General features: G+C 41.4%; 1 protein-coding gene across 1 annotated transcript in view; it reads left to right on the plus strand.

The window, feature by feature from the left end:
• Window positions 1-20,386, plus strand: part of LOC135210934 (intraflagellar transport protein 81 homolog) — a gene marked incomplete in the record, with an annotated part of 587,949 nt that overhangs the window by 293,521 nt on the left and 274,042 nt on the right. Inside the window, 1 exon segment of the mRNA XM_064243906.1 lies at window positions 7,651-7,776. Coding sequence (XP_064099976.1) covers window positions 7,658-7,776 — 119 coding nt within the window.

A 20,386-nucleotide genomic window follows, 5' to 3' on the forward strand; every position in this document is an offset into this window, starting at 1 on the left:
CCCGTCCGTTCTCCAAAGTTAACGTCAGATCTTTAATAGGCATGAGGTGTGGAGATAACACACCCTTTGTCGCTAACGTAATAGCTTCTACATAATCTTTTGATTTCTCAATAAAATGTGATATTTTCACACGGATATGATCTATTTTCGAACTATAGTAAGCCAACGTAGCCAGCAAATGTTGAACTTCCATAACCTGATCGATATTATTTGAATGTTCGTTTACTAAACTCATTATTTGATTGATTGAAAATAACTGACTGTGAAGTTCAGACAAAGCTAATTCGGTTTTGTGTTGCAAAAACTCAATTCTTTTATTTTGATTATTTATCTTAAGGCGATTTGAAATTCCTAAGCCTAGATTCGCAACAGATCCTAAGATGTTTAGTCCAGCCAGAATAAGCTGCGGCGTTCGAGATTATTGTGCCGCACAGACCACATCAGCAAGTCACGAGCAAGTTCCTCTGCCTCGGCGGTTTTATTTTGGATGTCATAAGACAACATTTCCGCGACGCTTAGGGTTTGAGCTAGCGAAATCTCTGAGTTAGCATGAAAATTACGTTGGTGCATTTCCTTAAGCGAAATGGCAAACCTCATCAGGTCATTCTTTAAGTTAAGGACGTCATCTACTTTCAGGCAAAAATATGGCCTGCATATCCACTTCTATGACTATATTACTTGACACTATAAAAATGTTGTCTGTTCTCTCGATAATCGAGCCATGATTAAATTCTATTTCTTTCGTCTTAGCGCTCTTTCCATACAACAAAGATGTCTGAACACACAATATCACTCCTAACAATAACAGATTCATTTTTGAAAACCTGCAATGAGTAAAATATATGTAATAACTCGTGTAAAAGAATAGGTTTACATACAAATATGATTAATATATATATATATATATAAATTATTATACAAGTTTCAAATACAACCATTTTTTCCCTCACTCCATCTACCTTTCTTTAGATTCTGATATGTGCCAATGGAACTATTCTCACATCAGTGGGTTTGGATACATTTTGAACCCTAAATCTATTGGCCGTTAATATTTCTAAAATGTTAAACGGGCCTTCAAACTTAGGTGTCAGTTTATAATTTAAACCTTTACGTACGTATAACTTGTATGTATACCTGATCGCCCACGGCATATGTTCTAGTTGGCTTAGCTATTTTATCATGATTTCTTTTCATTATTATTTGTGCTTCTTCTAGATTCTTACGAAGTATATTATATCGACTTATGCTTGCATCCATAACATCCTTTAGAGGATTTGATAAATTAGTTGTAGGCGTTAATACATGGAAAGGTGTTCTAGCTGGGATACCGTACAGTGCCTCGTGCGGTGTCATTTTAATAGACACATAATATGAGTGATTAAGTGTGCTTAGTACCGCAGGTATGGCAATGTCCCAGTTGGGGTCTCGCCCCCCTAAGGTGACCCTTAAATGTTTAAAACCTTACGATTTGCCCTTTCCACTAGCCCATTAGACTCTGGGTGATAGATCATGTATTGATTTTCTTTATGCAAAGGAATTCGCACAAGGAGTTAAGGAAATGATTATTGAACTCCCCGCCCGAGTCTGATATAATGGTGTGTGGAATTCCATGTTTACAAATGTAGCACTCGTAAAACTTTCTAGCGCACTCGACTGCGGTTTTTGTTTTAAGCGCTATCAGTTCTGTATATCGAGTCAAAGCATCTATGATTACTAGGAGGTGCTTATTTCCTCTGTCTGACTCGTAAAATCCTGTTAATAAATCTAAGTGTACTCTTTCAAAGGGTTGATTTGGCACGGGGTAAGCCCCTAGGCTGACAGGTGTCTTCGTGTGCCCTTTGTATTCTTGACAAGTGCGACAATTTGCTATGTGCTTTTTTATATCTGTAAGCATCGTATGCCAATAAAATAAGGATTGGCTTTCTGTGACATTAGGGAATAACCCGGGTGTCCATGCAGTGGATTTTCATGCAACCATTTTAAGACAGTGGGTATGAGTGAGATAGGTACCACCACCTGGTTGTTATTCAACTGTGGTGTGTTGCGGGTTTTCCTCGTCACGGATCTACACAGGATATTATCTTGGATGATATAATTCTGCTGTTTATACTTTATATATTCCTTTTCCTTCGGATTTCCGTTTAACGCAATGATGATTTTTTCTATTTGCGGATCTTTTCTTTGTTCCGTCTGTAATAGTTCAGCACTCCAGCCCAGATCTTCCTGTTCAGATATAGTTTTAACAATGGGCTTGGAGGTTGAGATATCTATTAATTCAGCTAATGGCTCGGTACAAGATGAAGAGGGGTTGCGTGATAATGCGTCAGCAATGATATTTTCCTTCCCAGGTAAATACCCGATCCTCGCGGCAAAGTCCTGGATGATCATGTGCCACCGAGTTCGCTTAGGGCTGTGACTAAAGCCTTTAAAGAAGTCGGTTAGGGGCTTATGATCAGTGAGAACCTTGACGGGATAACCGTATATTATAAATTTAAAATGCCCGAGTTAATTAACAATAGCGAGCCCTTCCTTGTCTATTACTGCATATTTACTTTCGGAAGGTCTCAGTTTACGTGAATAAAAAGCTATAGGGAAAAACTGTTTATCATATTGTTGAAGCAATACCCCACCTACTCCTAGGTCTGAGGCATCTGTTGCTATGAAGAATTCCTTACCGAAGTCAGGAAATTTCAAGATAGGAGAACTACACAGTTCATCTTTCAATTTATCGAACGCCTGTTGATGAGTTTCAGACCATATGAAATCTACGCCCTTTTTTATAAGATCGGTTAGGGGAGCGGCTATGATGGAGTAGTTCCTAATGAACCTCCTATAATATCCGCTACATCCTAAAAATTGCTGTATTCCCTTGACGTTAGTAGGTATCGGAAAGTTACGGATAGCCGATACCTTATCATGGACTACTTTAAGACCTTCACTAGACACCGTGAAACCTAAATAGACTAGTTCTGTTTTTAAAAATTCACACTTACTTATCTTTACCCTTAAATTATGCTGCCTTAGTCTTTGCAGCACTAACTCTAATTTACATAGATGTTCTTCTAATGTATTGGAAAAGATCACTAGGTCGTCCATGTAGGCATGTAGGATATCTCCTAACAAGTCTCCAAACACAATGTTTATCATTCTAGTAAAAGTTATGGGAGCACAACGTAAACCAAAAGGCATACGCAAAAATTCATAATGTCCCCTGGCTGTGCTGAAGGCAGTGTATGGGATACTCTCTTCTTCCAATGGAATCTGATGAAAGCCTTTTAGTAGGTCCAAGCTGGTGAAATATTTGTTCTGACCTAGTAGAGATAGGATATCGTCAGTACATGGTACTGGGAATCGGTCAGGGATTGTTTCTTCATTTAAGCGACGAAAATCGACGCATATCCGCCAAGTTCGATCTTTTTTCGGTACTACTATTAACGGAAAATTATAAGGGCTGTTTGATTTCCTAATGACTCCTTCTTTTAGCATTTTACCTACTTCCTCAGTTATCTCATTCTGAAATTTCATAGGAAGTCGGTACGAAGGTACATAGATTACTTTCTGTTTGTCCTTGAGCCTTATTTGATGCTCGATGACATCCGTTTTTCCTAAGGTTCCATCCTTAGTGGAAAAAACATCATGATATTCAGTTAAAAGATTCAAAAATTTCTGCTGAATTTCTTCTTCTTGAATGTCCTTATTGATTTTGTTCTTTATAGATTGCAAAAGGGATTCATCCGCAACTGATTGAGCGTGATTTATCTCAGCTACGGTAAGAATGCGATGTTTATAAACTTCCGCATCCAAGATATGTTGATTTTTGTGGATTACTAAAGTGGTATTCAAATGATTACAGACTTCGATGTGACATTGTTGTTGTTTGTGAGCCGACTGTATAAATGGCTTGTGTGACGGATAATCCGTGTGTTTTCAGAGTTTCGGAAAGGATTAACGTTTCAGATCCTGGCAAGGTTTTCTTTACACGCACTAATATGTTCGAAGTTACGTTCGGTTCGAGAGTTTGCGTGCAAGCTGATATTACGGGCGAGCGAGAGTTCTGTTGGTTTGCATGTATTATTTCTTGGTTCATGAGACAAGTGATTGGTTCTTCAATATAAGTGACTACTCTGTCTGTCTCTTTATTATCTAAAACTGATTTTAGGGTATTAGAAGACTTATAGAATTTTCCTTTGATATACACGCCGTGTTTTGCAGGTGCTAAGGTAATATTTTGAGTGCCCATAGACGGGTATCCGATAATTACTGCGGGATACATATTAATGTTTTGTACAACGATAAAGGTATCGGAAAACGTGCGCTTACCGACCTTGTACTGAACATGAGTTACTCCTACCACATTTAATTCATTATTTCCTATGCCTGAGAGTCTTATTCCGGACTTCTCTATAGGGAAGTTTGAAAAGAGTAAATGATGAGTCCTTAAATCCATGATATTACGTGGACTACCAGAATCAAAGAACAAAGTGAATGACTTATGGTCCAAATTTACTGCATGTAAGGTTGGTCGTAACTCGTCTTGACTAATAATTGCATGAATTTGTTGCAAATCTACGGGAACCTGCACAGATTTTTTGGATTCGGCCGTCTGTTTCATAGGAAAATTGATTGCCTCACAATGATCTGATAAATGATTAAACTGATTATTTGATACAAAAGATGTTGATATTGATGACCCAACATCGTCCTCTCCCCCCTTGGAGCGAACTACGTGGTATTTGCTTTGTTTAGCACACCTTGAAAATTTGCTTGACCTTGCAAGTTCTGGCTAGACGGCCCAGGAACAGAGGTACCTGAAGCACAATTTGTTTGTTTCTGCTGTAGAGCAGCATTGCCGTTTGCTTGTTTCTTTTTATAGTACTGAGGACCTTCCTTTTTGTTTACATAGGCAACTGTTTGCGTGTTATTAGGATTCTGCCGTTGATTCCGCGAGTAGCAACGATTATATGAATGTGTGGTACTGTTATGAATTGAACAAAAACGCGTCCGACAGTCTGACGTTACGTGACCTGGCCTATTGCAATTGTAACAAGTCATCCCTGCTGCTTGATTATGATTAACTTCGTCTACTTGTTGTGACTTATCCTCAACTTTTGCAAAAGCTTGAGTAAGCAAGGGATCAAGGTCAGTACATTTAGACATGTGTGCTTTTGTCTGTTTATACACACCTAGTTTCGTACTGTCAGGCGTTGGCTTTTTAACACAATACCGCACCAAAGCTACAGGCAACATGACTGCCATACAGATTAAATATACCAAGTGTATGAAAACATTCACTGCAATATTGGATCTTGTAACCCACGTGGAGTTACGTAAGTTTCCCTGATGTTCATTTAACCGGTCGACAATTACTGTCTCCCGCCCTACAACACTAGGCTGAGCCATAGAAGCTTGTTTACGCGTAGAACTCGAAGGAACCCATAACGATATTACCTCCAGGACCCTGAACAGGAAAATTAGTGTCCTGAACCAAGTTAGTTTTACTTCTGGATTTTTGGTTTTATAGGTGTTCCTCTTGTACGCGTGTTTTTTCCGACTGATACGATTCCTAACTGTTTCACTAGCACTGTACAGATACGAACGTCCACTGCGCAAACGCATATTCAATATAAAATAAAAATGTGTTGCAAATAATAGGAAAAACCCACAAAAAAGATCATATAAGTACAGATAATTTGATAAAAATATTATACGGAGAATTCCTGCAAGAAACGATTAGCAACAATGAGAAGAAAAAAAAAAAATCTGCGGGCGAGAACTCGTAGTTGAAGATTGATTCTGTAATGAAGGAAGATTAAGATGGCGAACAACTCACCCCCAGAATACTGGACGATCGACTCCTGATGAACAACACTTCACTGAGGAAAAACCTGAATAGATAAAATTGTACTTAGCTCTGATTTATATGCTGAAGGATTGTTGACATGGGATGACGTCACAGTTCCTGTCGTCTTCGCGTCGGAAGTCGTGATGACTTCACGGTCTCCTCTCTGGCTCACGTTGCATGAAGAAGTCCAAGATTGATGACGTCACAGCCTCCTTCCTCGCATTGCTTCCTCTTGCCCTACTCTTTGCGTCCTTGCTAGTGATCGCGCGTTGTTTTCCTTATGTGTTTTCTTCTTTTTGTTGATGTTCGATGCTGCTCTCGTCCGGTGTTGATTCTCGGAGATATGTGACAACAGTCACTCAAACGTCAATGTTGATGCTTGTATTCTTCTCGATGAAGGACATATCTTCGTCTTCATAAAATGTTGCGTTGATTGAAGATCCCGTTTCCTCTGTTTAGCATTGATTTTGTAGGTGGAAGTTGGTTGTAGTTCTTCGGTCGGCTGATATGGGTCTTGTTAATCTTATTCTTCGTCAAAAGCTGCCACCAATATTAGTCTCTTCGCTTTTGCGAAAGACTGTTTGTTTTTCCTTACGACTGTCATTCGTAAGTATTTCTGGTTCCTTCCGTCTCCTATGTGATATCTTAGTAGAGAGGTTCTTCTTAAACTAAAGGAGATGATTCAAACGGATAAGTTGAAAAAGGTATAACAACTTTATTCTGTAACTGCATAATAAAAGAGACAGTTCGGTCGGGAGACCGATATGTTTGATCGCTGGTAATGAACTGAACTCTTAGAGCATCACGTCGATAGCGAAACATTAGCTATCGCAGGCGATTCATATAAAAACATACGTAGTCCGCCGGCTCGGAAGTTACAAGTTTCCGGCGTAGGTTAACAGGTCAACCGCTTCCCATGGAAGTTGTTGTGCAAAGTTATCAGTAATGCAAAACGATGACATTTCTAAACAGATTTAAACCAGGCTACTGCAGACATCGCATAGCGTAATCCAGATCTGCATTGGTCACGTAGGACCCTCCTAATGCCAATGACCTCAAGTCATGGGTTTTTATTTACAGATATGTAATTCTAAAATGTATTTATTACACATAGAGCATAAACAAACTGAGCTCTTTAGCTACATTGTTCCTGTACAGGCAGTCCCCAGGTTACAATGGGGGTTCCGTTCTTGAGACATGTTGTAAGCCGAAAATCGACGTAAGCCGGAACATCATGAAAAATCCTAAGAAAACCTTACTTTTAATGCTTTGGGTGCATTAAAAAACTATGTAAACTGCATTCTTATCACATTTTTTCATAAAAAAAAGCTTCAAATATTGTTTATTTTGCATTTTTGGAGTCATATTTCTTCTGCCAGATCAGCGTTGCAGGCGTCGTAACCCCATAACATGTGTCGTAAACCTGAAATAATTTCTGATAATATAATTGAAAAGCGTTGTAACATCGGAACATCATAAGCCGAACCCATCATAACCTGGGGACTGCCTGTACTTCCTTTTAAGTGGGTGGGGCACTTACCTGCACCAAACCAATAGAGTGCTACCATGAATTTCAAATCTAAAGCTGTCAATAAGTTAAAACTAATAGCTATGTAATTACTTGGTAAGTATATATAAAATCTTATTTTATTCTAAAAATGTCTTGTTTTTGCCAGTTCAAGTAAAACCTTTTTCAAAAGTTAGAATTGAAAGCAGTAATGCCTTAGTTTTACAGAAAAAAACATGTAAGGATGTTTTGCTCTTCCAAGTAGTATGTGTAAAATGTGCTCCTTCTGAATGTTCTTCAGGTTCTCAATGATGTCTTTGCTGAGATTGATTCTAAGAATCGCCTCGATATACGGGAGGAAGAGCCTGATCAGATGGCAGTTCGAATGCTGGGAATGCTACGTAGTTCTTAAGTACAAACCTCCTGGGTGATAATATGTGAGTCTAAATTGTTTATTACAGAATTTTGTTTTTTTTTATAGTTTATGGATGCAGTATAGTGTGTATATGAGATGCTAAGTCCCAAGATCATCTTTAGTGATTTAATAATGTTCATCTCTGTTCATCTCCCTTGCTGAGTATTGCTATGTTGTATAGGAGTATATATGGATAGGATATTTTTATACACTAGGATGAACCTTGCTGAATACAGTGTATATGGATAGGATATTTTTATACAATAAAAATACTTATTCTCGTCCACACCATAGCATTTTTTTTATCATCTGGAATCTTCATACATAACCCAGAAATGCTTGGATGTTAGTGCTTAATAGTTTGTTTACAGAATCTGGAATGCCAGTTTAAAGCATCCCGCACCATTGGCTTAACCTTTCTTCTTGTTTGTAACTATTGCTGATTCTGTATATGTATGTGTTTATGTATCTTCTCTTGATTTATTTATCTTGTTTTACTTTTTTATATATTATGCTTCTCATTTTATGCTTTTCTCGTGACATTCTAATTTGCCTGAATATAGAAAATGGTGACTTACTGACACTATGTGCAATGTATTTCATTTATTGTTTTAGAATCTTGAGTGGTAAAAGTACGAAAAACCTTTGAATTGCTGTACCATGTGGAATTTCATTAATTTCTCCTTTTCTTGCCGTAAGCCCCAGATTATTGCACCCTCTTTACTGGCCCTTTTTTAAATTTCATTTTGGCTTTAAATGCAGTACTTTGTAGTCTATATCGCATTCTTAATATTTCAGACACGTTAGGTACCGAGGCCTCCTCCCCCTTTTTTCACATAGTAGGGGTGTCTATTGTATAGAAAACAGGTTTTGACGTAGGAAAAACCTATTTTTGGTAGTCGCTGTTGAGTCCTCATAGGAGTTACCCTCCCTGGTGTGCGCCAGCGCCCCAAGATGATCAGACTAATATCAAAGAAAAAATATCTTTTTAGCTGGTATTATGACATAATGATAAAAAACTTAGACAAGTGATAGAGCATAATGGACTCAAAAGACAAGAAGGCATTTTTTCTTGTCTTCAGCGAAAGCTGTACCCAATTTTCCTACGTCAAAACCTTTAGAAGTGACTATTGTGCATGCTGATCGGCCATCTTGTTTTATGGTTGTGCTGGCCAAAAGACCACAAATCATACTCTGTTAGTCAATGCAGGATGTACCTTTACCCGGTTTTTTGTCAGGGAAGTTGGGGGGGTTGTTTTGAGGACTCAACAGCGACTACCAAAAATAGGTTTTTCCTACATCAAATCCTGTTTTTTAATAGCATAGTCACTGTTTCGTCCTGAAAAGAGCATCACAAAGAAATTGACAGGTGACGAAAAACTTAAGATCACAAATTTTCATCCCAAATATCCCAAAGTTTTAAGATTAAGTCATTTCAGATCCAAGGTCAAGCCACTAGTTTCAGTCAAAAAGATAACGAAAACACATAGGATGTACTTTTAGCATAAAGTTCTATGGTGACTTACCCAAGTATGCTGGGTATAGTTGCAACCTGTACACATCTTCCCCAGCGATAGTCAACATACCCACCCATTAGGGAGACCCCTGGCTTTCTGTCGTGGCACCTATGGGGTTAGGACTAACATTCCACCTACTGATACACAGTGCATTCGAATTTGTTCCAGCTCATGGCAGTAGTGTTTTAAGAATACTGACTCTGATGACCACCCATTACATTCAGAAACTTCTTCAAATGATACATTTCTGAAAAAGGCCAATGATGTACTTACTTTCCTAATAGCATGTGATCTAGGAAAGGAATGTGGGTTAGCCTTTTTAATGATGGACACTAAAATTATTCTTAGCTGAGAGAGTAGAGTGGTTTGTTCGTGCTAGGATGTAGGAATATTTGACCTTCTGAAATATTTTCCGTGACCTCTAGGTAATCCTTAAGTGGTGGACTGGGCATAATGTCTGCTAAACTGGAAGTTGTCTTACAACGAAATAGGAGGGATATTTGTTCCCTTCTTTAAAGGAAGGTTCTAATTATTGGCCAATGGGAATGATGGCCCAGGGGATAACAATAACTGGTTATCAGCAGTTTGTGTGATGTATCGTCCCCGTCTAAGAGAGCCCAATTCACTAATGTGTGCTCCTGATGCTAATGCTACCAGGAAGATTGCGTTTTGAAGCATGCATGTGGTGGTTACATTAGGTCTGTTGAATTGAGGAGTACATTAAAGTTTGAGTACCTTATTCAAGAACCAAGTAATTGGAAGTTTTCTGGGTTCGACCTGTGTTCGCCGGTGAAAAGGATTCTGCTACTCACTTTTCTAGTATAAATAGGTTCTAAATATACCAGAGAAAAAAGCTAGCATGGTATGCTGAGGTTACTACCCTCGCGCGAGTGTGTATAAAGTAGAAGGCGAGTGGAAGCCACTACTCACAGTTCTTCTGCCAATTAGAGGTTTCCTCTCCAAAATCCCTCTCATGGGATGGGCCGTTCTACCGGCTACACCTTCCTCTCTCGCCGCCGCATTACTGCTACTACCTGACGCTACCAGAGCCCATCTTCAATCCTGTTTTAGAACTCGTGGACTAGTTGACACACGCTTTCTCTTGCTCGTATATTTTGGTGAATTTTGTGGTTAATTTGAGATGGCCGCTGCAGATGTTGCTCCTGCATCGAAGTTGAGTACCCCAATTTACGTTTTTCGTAACTTATAAGGTTGCGGGACTTCCGAAAGTAGCCGTCGGCCCCGTACAAAGAATTGCGGGGAAGACGGCGTTCCCCCGCCATTTTATAATCATGAGCAAGAACACGTGCGAATTAGGTACACAATTTATTTGAACTAAAAATGAATCAGTAGCATAATTTTGCATTAAAGGTACCTAATCCACTAGTTCACTTGTATTATTAAGATATTTCGTCGTAGAAGTGCCGATCGCGCTCATGACATACCCCTGGGTGGGTAAATCTAGGGGCTAGGCAGGGCAACATAAAGTAATTTGCAATCCCCACCCCCCCCCCCCAGCTCAAGAGCGCGTTTGAGCTCATCTCGACATATTATTAGAATATGTTTGATACACTATCAACAGTCGTATAGTAGGAGAAAGAGAGAGAGTTTTGGAAAAAACTCTTTCTCCCTTCCCAATGTATATTAGCATGAATTATTCTTTCAATACATATAGCTAAAATATCTCAGTTAATTCACTGTAAAGCTGGAAGAGTTACCACCCTCTATCTCTTTTACATTATGGGATCTATCCTCCTGGCCAGTCTGAATCGAATATATTCGAGTTAGTAGGTTTAGTTGAAGATACTGTCCACATAACAATATCCTAGAGGAGAGTTAGCCTAAGTTTCCGAATCACCAATGAGATCGGTTAGTCGGCAGATCCATATCGGGTATTTCCAAAGGTATATGCTGGGTCATTCTTTTTACCATAAGCCTGTTTCAAAATGTATATATATATAATTAAATTATTGTCATTGTGTAATCCTGGTAATTCTTCCATAAGCCTCGTTTCAAAATGTATATATATATAATTATTATTGTCATTGTGTAATCTGTATCACTGTGTCGTATAAGGTCTAGTGATCATTCGCCTTGGCCTAGCCTTCCTCGGTTTAACCTTTAGTAGTAGGCTACGCCTCCCGATCGAGGGCCACCTTAACCGGTTGCTGTACCAACCACGACGGGCCATAGGCCCAGTCACACTACCACCCCTGCAGTGGTAGCCTACACAACCGTCGATAGGTGGCCACTTCTGATCGGGTAGGTAGCCAGGCGATCACAACCGACCACCCTCCAACACACACACCCCCACCCCCCCTACCCACTACTAGGTTCGGCTCAGCCCAACTGTTATAACTCACGGTACTAGTACTCTTAGTGAGGAATGGTCGCTTGAGTTTTTATATAAGTGGAAGGATGGAGTTGAGAGTAGGGGAGGAGATGGGTACTACAGTTCCCAGCTTATAGTCCCCCGGCTCTGCCGGACGACGGACATAGCTTCGGGGCGCATATATGTAACTCCCCCGCTTCGTTGTCTCTTTCTCTGCCCCCTCCCCCCCCCCCCCCCCCCCCCCAGCCATGGAAAGAGGGTGGGAGTCGTGCTCCCACACTCCTACCCTCAATAGAGGTAGGCAGTGTCAGGGATGGAATAAATTTTCCCCCTGATCCTCCACCTCGGCTCGTTCCGCGGGCAGTGGCAAGGGCAAGGAGAAAGGAGACCGCAAGTGAGCTAAACTTTGGGGGACCGTACAGTGAACAGCTCCGGACCCTTGCGGTGCGGACGGACAATGACTCGTCCTCACAAAATCCGCCCCGACCGTAGTTTGAGTTAAAACCTGCCATTTATTTTTTTGCTCAGTTCCCATCCTTGGAGGTTCATGTGAACGCCTACGTTAACACTATTAACACGTAGCCTTCTGGTCCAGCCAGCCGTGTAGAGTTGAGGCCCGTCCTCCTCTCAGGTCCGGCGGGTATCAGATCTCAAATACTAAGCTTACATTGATTCCTGTAGCGAGATCGAGAGCAGGCAGTTAAAAATTAAAGACATGAATTGAAGTTATTCAGTGGATTGAACTGAACTAAATTAGCTAATAAGGATATGTTGATGAGTAAAACTTGAACATTGTCTAGTTTAAGTTGCATGCCCTCGCCGGAGCACCCGGCCCTCCCTGAGTCCCTGAGGCTGAGACTCATTAACAATTACTATTACAGAAGGTGCGCTACCAGTCACCGGGATGCTCCACCTCCCTTGGCGAGACCGTAGGGCACGAGGTGTGTCGGTCACACGCTAACTGCTTGATGCCCTTCATAGCTGAGGAGGGGCAGCCTCTTTACATGGTTTGGCACCTGGAGGCGTGTACCGCCTGTTACGAGATGGTGATGCTCCTCTCTCTCTCTTTTTCATGATGAAAAAAGATGTGATAAACCGTATAACAAAATTGTTTATAAACTAGTTCCTTCTGTCGGGAAGGTTAATTCCCCCCTTTCTCGACAGACGGCCGAAGAAGCCCGCCAGAACGTGAGGACGGACCTGAGGCGCTGGGTTTCCGGGTACGGAAGGAACGCGCCATCAGGTCAACCCTACATCCTGGATGCCAGCCTGGGAGCCATGCTGTTCAAGGGTCCCCATCGGCTTCCGTAAAACTTCATTTGGCGGTCTCCATCATTGACGCCATCCGGGCAGAGACGGCACCCCTGCCGGAGGACCAAGAGGGTTTGATGGCAGACTTGGCAGCCATCAATATCCACGTAGAGCCTATGGGCCTGGAGGAGGTAAGTGGCGAGGTAAGTGAGGCAAGTAGTCTCCTTAGCTCTACTCCTTCTTCTTCCTCTTCTTTCTGGGGCTTCTCCAAGCCCGCCCCTACTTGGGACGGCTCACGGTCGGTTCATCCCAAAGAAAAATCTGTTTGACCGAAATCCCTGCCTAAGGGATCAAAGCTGACTCCGTCAGCGGTGACTGAGTCATCTCTGGCCCCATGGCCGTTGACGTCACATGGCAAGTCGCCTGCTGCCAAGGGTTCTCTTCTCCAGAAGGGATCGAGATCAAAGTCCGCCAAACCCAAGGCGACAGAGTCCGGCGTAGACCATGAATTGCTCACTAACCTTCTCTTGCTGAGGGTTAGGGAAGCAGTAGACGAGAGGTTTGAGTCGTTGCGACGCGCCTCCGGATCTGAAATCTCCGGCCAGTCAGTTTCTGACATGGTGGCCAAGCAGATCAAGCTGCTACAGCAGATGATGACTAGATTTCTCCACCCTGGATCTCCGGCGCTGGCAATGCGGTGCCAGATGCCTCCAAGCTATGAGGTAGTATCCTAGCTTGAAGGCTAAAAATTACACCTGGTTAAGCCCATACCCTTAAGATGAATTATTTGATGAGGGTTAGATAATAACCTAGACTAGGTGATGACCTAACTAGAAAGTCTCACAGCAGTAGTTGAGGAACTCATTTCCACCTGCTTACTCTCCAATGACCTCATGCAGCATTCAACTTAAGCTCTGAATCTTTGTAACGACTCGGAATCAGCGTTAGGAGCCTCAGTCTGGAAGAGTTTTTTTATTAGACACAACTTGGTTTTGTCTTTCCTGTCATAGGTCTCTTTTAACAAGTTCACTGTTTGTAAATATTTATCTCCTTATAATTTAAAACCAGATATCAGTTCCAAAGCCTCAACTTCTAATAGGCCCTTTGAATAGGAAAACTTCTGTACTCTTACAAAGTCAGTAACGTAGGTGTACTGATACTTCAAACAGTTCCCAAAATGAATTCTATTCCATGACATCACCATTGAAATATTTGAGGTCTAATTTAGGCAGCTTTACACTAGCTTTGGCAGGCAATGTCGGCATACTAGATTCATTTCTTATAGCTAGAAGACTCGTAATGGGGGGATTTAGTCTATGAATTTTAGTACTTACCTTTAGGCTATGCTCTGCTTGAATCATAATCTGGTCAGGCTGCGTCGGCAGGTAGGATCCATTCAAACCTCCAAATATTTCACTAGTCCAGTTGCTGTACCTTTTGCAAATACTCCTTCAAGGAGTCTCAGTGAAGAAATACTATGGATATCACCTGCACCATTAGTGGTTTCAACCTTTTTTGACCTGTCTCTTCTTCAATTCTTCAGACATCTTATTGATAGCTGTGATGCCAAGATAACTCACAACCAATCAATCAGTCAGATATCTTAAAACTATTATTTACCAACACCAAAGTATATATACCACATTAGCAAATATAATATTTAAAATTGGCATAACTTTTTCAAATCAATCAATCAGTGGTGGATCCCTACCTGTTATATTATATATATATGCCCTTGACTACATTTATATATAATGTGTACAACATAGGGTTCCAATTACAATTAAATCCCACCTTAAGTTTCTCAAAAATACCACAAACTTAAAAAAAACAGTCAATTTACAAAGTGGAAATGCTTCAATCATCATTCGCTCAACTTGGCCTAACTTCTAGAGTTGATGTGAAGGCAACCTGGGATTTACCAATCATAACTGAAAACTTAGGCATCTCAGCAGCTTAGGCTAGGTGGTGATTGACCTCACTGATCTTGCTGTTTGTTCATTTCAGACAAGGCTAACATATGATACAGGTAGTCCCCAGTTATCGGCAAGGGTTCGGTTCCTGGGGGAGTGCTGATAAGCGAACACCACCATTAACTGAAACTCAGCGATTTATGGCGCCTCTGTTAGGTATGTTATGGTGCCATAACTCCATTATTAGAGCCTCATGGCGCAGTTAACCAGAACTTGCACAGTTATGGCGCCATAAACTCGCGAATTTTATGGCACTAGACAGCGCCATAAAACCCCGATTGCTGATAACTGAGTACACTGATAAATGGGGACTTCCTGTAATTCTAATATGGCTTCCACTATCAGCTGGTCACATCTTGTCTTTATTGCCAAATATCATAATGATCCTCAGAATTTCACAAATGCAAACTGCTTAAATCACTGATGTAATAATCACAGTACAGTGGTCCCCACCCCCCGTATTCGCGGGGGGATGCGTACCGGACCCCCCCATGAATAGTTAGAATCCACGAATGTTTGGAACCCCTATAAAAACGCTAAAAACAGCCTATTTTGTTAGTTAAAACAAGAAAAATCACTAAAAAATTTTCATACTTGGTTTTTTTTATAGTTTATCACAAAAAGTGCATTTTATCAGGGTTGGCGGTTTAAACCAGTCAATAAAAAAGCCAAGGTTTTTTTGGATTTTATGTTTTATTTTTTTTTATTTTTTGGTCTGGCAACTTTTGGTGTTTTTATCAGTTACTTGGATTTTCAAATAAAATTGGCTTTGTTAATGTTTACTTGTTTAGTCTACTAAAACATTCTGAATTGTAACTATCTTACAGTACATTTGCATTACCGTGCCATAATATAACATTTGATGTAACTGAACATATTCATACAATTGGTAAACCTCAGGTAATTAGGTTAAAAGAAATTTGTAAAATATTTCATATCTTTAATAAAAAAAAGAGGGGAGGGTTAGTTATATAAAAAGAAACAGTCATGTTAATCATAGCTTCAGAGAGAGAGAGAGCAATTATTCATTTCAAGTTGAAATAGGTAAAAAAGACATTAAGATAAAAGAAAAATTTTCAAAAATAAATACCATTTGGTGTTAACTACAAATGTTAGCACAGGTATATATGAAGAAAAAAATCAGTTAATCACATCTAGTTTTCAAGTAACTAGTCAAAACAAACTGATTCAAATAAACAAGAAAAATTTCAAAAATAAACACCTTTTGGTGGTGATAACCACAAATGTTAGCAGCGGTTAACAAAAATAAAAATCAAATCAAACTACAATTTCAAAGAATAATAATAATAAAAAAAAGACTTGTAATACACAAGAAAAATAAATTGTCTTTCATCCAAATCCTAGCCTCTGACCATGCATAATTTTCCAAACAAAATTGGTTTATAAAGTAAAAATTTCAACGTCAAGGTAACTTGATCAACACTGGAAATGCAAACACTACAAAACATAAAAAACCTAGTCCATTTCATCTACATTATAGTCTTTGTTTAAAACTTTCTGTAAAAAAACCAACTTCCCAGCCTTTTCGATTCCCAGTCTGTTTCTGAGTTTGGAGTGTACCAAACCAAAAGTAGGAAAGATTCTCTCAACGCTTGCACTTGAAGCAACTCCATTAAGCAAACCACAGATATTTTCTATCACACTGATATCAATTTTGCCTTTCTGGGCCTGACCTGTGTCGCTCCGTGAAATGTTCATATAGCACTCATTGCTAAGGTATAAATATTGCTAAATATACAACCAGGATAAACCTGGTTCGCTCACCCCTGTATAGGGTGTCGGTATAAAACTGGGGCGAGTGAAACCACTACCAGAGGTCCCCTGCCATTTAGTCTCTTCTTTTGTCAATTTCCCCCGTTCCAAAGAGGAGCCGTACCAAAGCCATCTACTGCCCACTACTGCTACAACTAGTGCCTCGATCTACATTCCTTTTATAGCACTACTGTGTTTAACACGTGTTTTCGTTGGAAGCCCTTATTTTGGATTTAATTAAGATGTCTGAGCGTCAGGAATCTTCTGGAACTAAGTTAAGTACTGCAATAATCAATATGTTATCATTAAGATAGCGATGTTAATCATAAATATGTGTTAAGCTTTGTTTATATAACGGGAGCCTGCGTGCTCCGCTCCCGAGTCAGCCATTTCATGCATCACTACCCATGACTTTTATTCGTGACGACTTTCAATTGGTCATCCATACTAATTGTAGTCGTGTGGATATTGATTTTAGCAGTTACTCCAAAACTTACGAGTTTATTATAGATTCTGACGTTTTATGTTATGTATCTTGGCGTGAGAGTTATACTAGCCTACCTACTCAGACCTTATACGTTGGATGAGGAACGTAGCTTTCTCCCTTCCCTTGGTCGTCTAGGAGGAGGATTCCTCCTTTACGGGACCAGGCTGGGATTTCGTTTGTAGTGGGGTGTATGGCCTCTTTAGGCCTTCGTTTCTGTCTCTGAGCCACCCTGGCCTACCGGTCCGGATCGTGATTAAAATTACGTTTATGGAAGGTTAGGCTAGCTGCTCAGAGCCTCCCTGGCCGACCTGACCAGATCGTTCCGATTATGCGAAGGTTAGGCTAGCCGCTCATTAGAACAGTATACGCACCTATCCCCTCCCTCCCCTCATCCCTTTATCCCCTCTCACGCCAGGGCTGTTATATTGTGTTTTCTTTTTTTTTTTTTTTTTTTTTTTTTTTATATCATATGACATATCGTATCGTTGTATTGTACTTAGTGGACAGTCGGCCTATAGGCGGCTGTCCCTGTGATCAGTTGGATCCACCTAGCCGGTTGTAGTGAACAACTGATCACAAGTGAGCCACTCCTCGAGACGGACTCCCTCCCCCATCCCACTTGGTGGGTGCTCAGCTCGCTAGCGCTACCTCAGGTAGCCATCCGAGCCCCTTCCCCTCTCACTGGGGAAGGTGGGGGGTTCAGTCGGAGGAGTGGTACTCCTCACCTTATGTAGTAAGGGGGATACGGGGGTGCCCACCCAGGCGAGCCCTGGTTGACCACCCGGCTCGTCAGGATGGTATACACCACGTACTCCCTCAGTCTCGCCTTTCCTATCCCCAGTCCTTCATTCACCTTCTATCCTCCCGCCCCGGCGGGTCCGGGATCCGGCTAAAACTCGTTCAGTATGCATATAACAAGCACGATCCCTTATATGATCAGAATCAGGCCTAGGTTTTACCTATTTTCCGTGATTCAATCCCTCAACCGGACCCGGGGATAGAGGAAGATAGTATGGAATGGGAACGGGGCCCAGAAGTGGGTGTAGATGCAGTGCTCCGGCACAATAATTTATTTAATTTATTTAATTTTAAGTTGTTATATGCTTTTGGTTGGTTTACTACGCCGGGCATTTCTACCCCGGCGGGTACCCTTGGACCAAAGCACGGTGTTTCCACTTCCCTAGTTTCTCCCCCGTTTTACCGTTGTACCTCTGTGTCCCACTCCGGTGACAACAGACATGAGCTAAGAAAGGCGATCCTAGTGTAACTAAGAAAGCCTCTCCGGTGCCGGCGGATTCAGGCCAGGGTTAACCTTTTCCCTGTTCTGTTGGTACCAAGCCTAAAATTATAGATTAAAATCGATGAGGAGAATGCAAAATGGGGCCGGAAAGCTGACAGAGAGGATAAAAATTATTATTGTCTTTTATATTTTGCATGCCGCTGGGATCATTACAGCGATTTTAATGTAGTAAGGCATGATCCGCCGGATTCATCTCCGGCGGGTCTACATGTAGCGATATTCTGGTATCAATATTTATTTTAGTGCATGCTCCGCCGGATACATCTCCGGCAGGTCCATATAGTGATACTCATGTATCATTTTTTAACCTACAGATGGTGCGCTGTCAAGAGACAGCTTGTACTGCAATCTTGCAGCAGCCGTGCGGACATGAAGTGTGCCGCACTCATTCAGGATGGGCGGTCCAAGTTGACAATTTGGTGGTTTCATACATTCAACTTACCTGTCAGATATATACATAGCTATCGACTCCGTCGTCCCCGACAGAAATTCAAATTTCGCGGCACTCGCTACAGGTAGGTCAGGTGATCTACCACCCTGCTCTGGGTGGCAGGACTAGGAACCATTCCCGTTTTCTAATCAGATTCTCTCTGTCGCCGGTAGTATCAACATTGTTGTTACTTCCTCCTGACTGGAATTCTTTTTTCACAACGCTTTTGATCATCTTTCGACTGATTTTTGGTGACGTACTTGGATCGTTGTTTGGCATTCGCTATCGTGGACTGTTTTTTGGACTTCGCTTTGGATTTTCGTGAATATGTCTGATTCTAGTGTTAGCTTCGGAGTGTGTGTGAATGAGGGCTGTAAGGTGAGGATTCCGAAAGCTTCGGTAGATCCTCACACTACATGCAGTGGTTGTAGAATGGTTGAATGCTCAATTGAGAATACGCGTAACGAGTGTGAGAAATTGAGTGCGCAAGAATGGAAGAATCTAACTTCTTACTTGAAGAAGTTAGAGAAAGATAGAGAGAGGAAGGCGGCTTACAAAAGCCGAAAAATGTCTAGATCGCGTGAACTTTTGTCTAGTTCTGTAGCTTCTTCTTCTTCTCATAATTATGCCCATTCTATTTCAGCCCATTCACAAGTTAATCCCTCTGATTCTGCCTCAGAAATGGCAGAACTCAGAGCTTCCCTTCAAAAAAACGCAAGAAAAAAATGGAAGCATTGGAAGGTAAGAGAAGTGAATGTGGTTTCTCGAGTGATTTTAGTGTCCCTAGTGTAGTGGAGGGGGCGTCTGGTCGTCTCTGCGACGCTCCCAGTCTAGACCTCTTCCAAGCTCCCTGGCCCAGAGAAGGAAAGTCGAAAGCCTTACGGGGGTTGTGGAGAATCCCCAACGATCAGGCGTCCCTTCGGCAGAATCTTATACATCTCAGACTGCCAGGGACAGCTATAGGAAAAGCGTCCTTCGTGAGTGCTTTTCATCATCTAGTTCGTCTTCTCCGAGAAGAGGATGGAAGGAATCGAAGCTTTCACGTCCGCTGAAGAGGAATTGGAAAGAAACCTGAGCTCAATTCTAGCCCCGAGCGCTTCTCTGAAGAGGATGCGCCTTCGGTAATGAAGAAGGCTAGAAACAAGGAATTAGATCCTTGGAATGTAAAAGACTCTCGAGCGCCTTCCAGATCTCCTTCTTCTGATTCGAATGAGCCTTCGACCAGGAAAATTTTGATGAATATGCAGGAGCAATTAGCATCTTTGGTAGGAGTACTTTCTAAAGAGCCTACTCATAAAAAGGATGATAGGCTTCCGATTAAGAGATCCAAATACCGATCTCCTGTCAGGCGCAACGAACCCTCCAGGGGAGTTGTCGCACAGGCGGCCATCTCTGGGGGGAGCGGTGCGTTAGGCAGGGGAGAAGTAGGAAAGGAAGTAACTCCTGCCAAGCGTCTGCGCCAACTAGGAGCCAGGCGCCAAGTAGGCGCAAAGAGCCTGACTTTACTGTAGATCGTTCTAGGCCCAGATCTTCATCCAAGCAACAAGAGCCAACTGGAG

The sequence above is a fragment of the Macrobrachium nipponense genome, chromosome 4 (genome assembly GCF_015104395.2).
Source record: "Macrobrachium nipponense isolate FS-2020 chromosome 4, ASM1510439v2, whole genome shotgun sequence".
Taxonomy (NCBI): Eukaryota; Metazoa; Arthropoda; class Malacostraca; order Decapoda; family Palaemonidae; genus Macrobrachium; species Macrobrachium nipponense.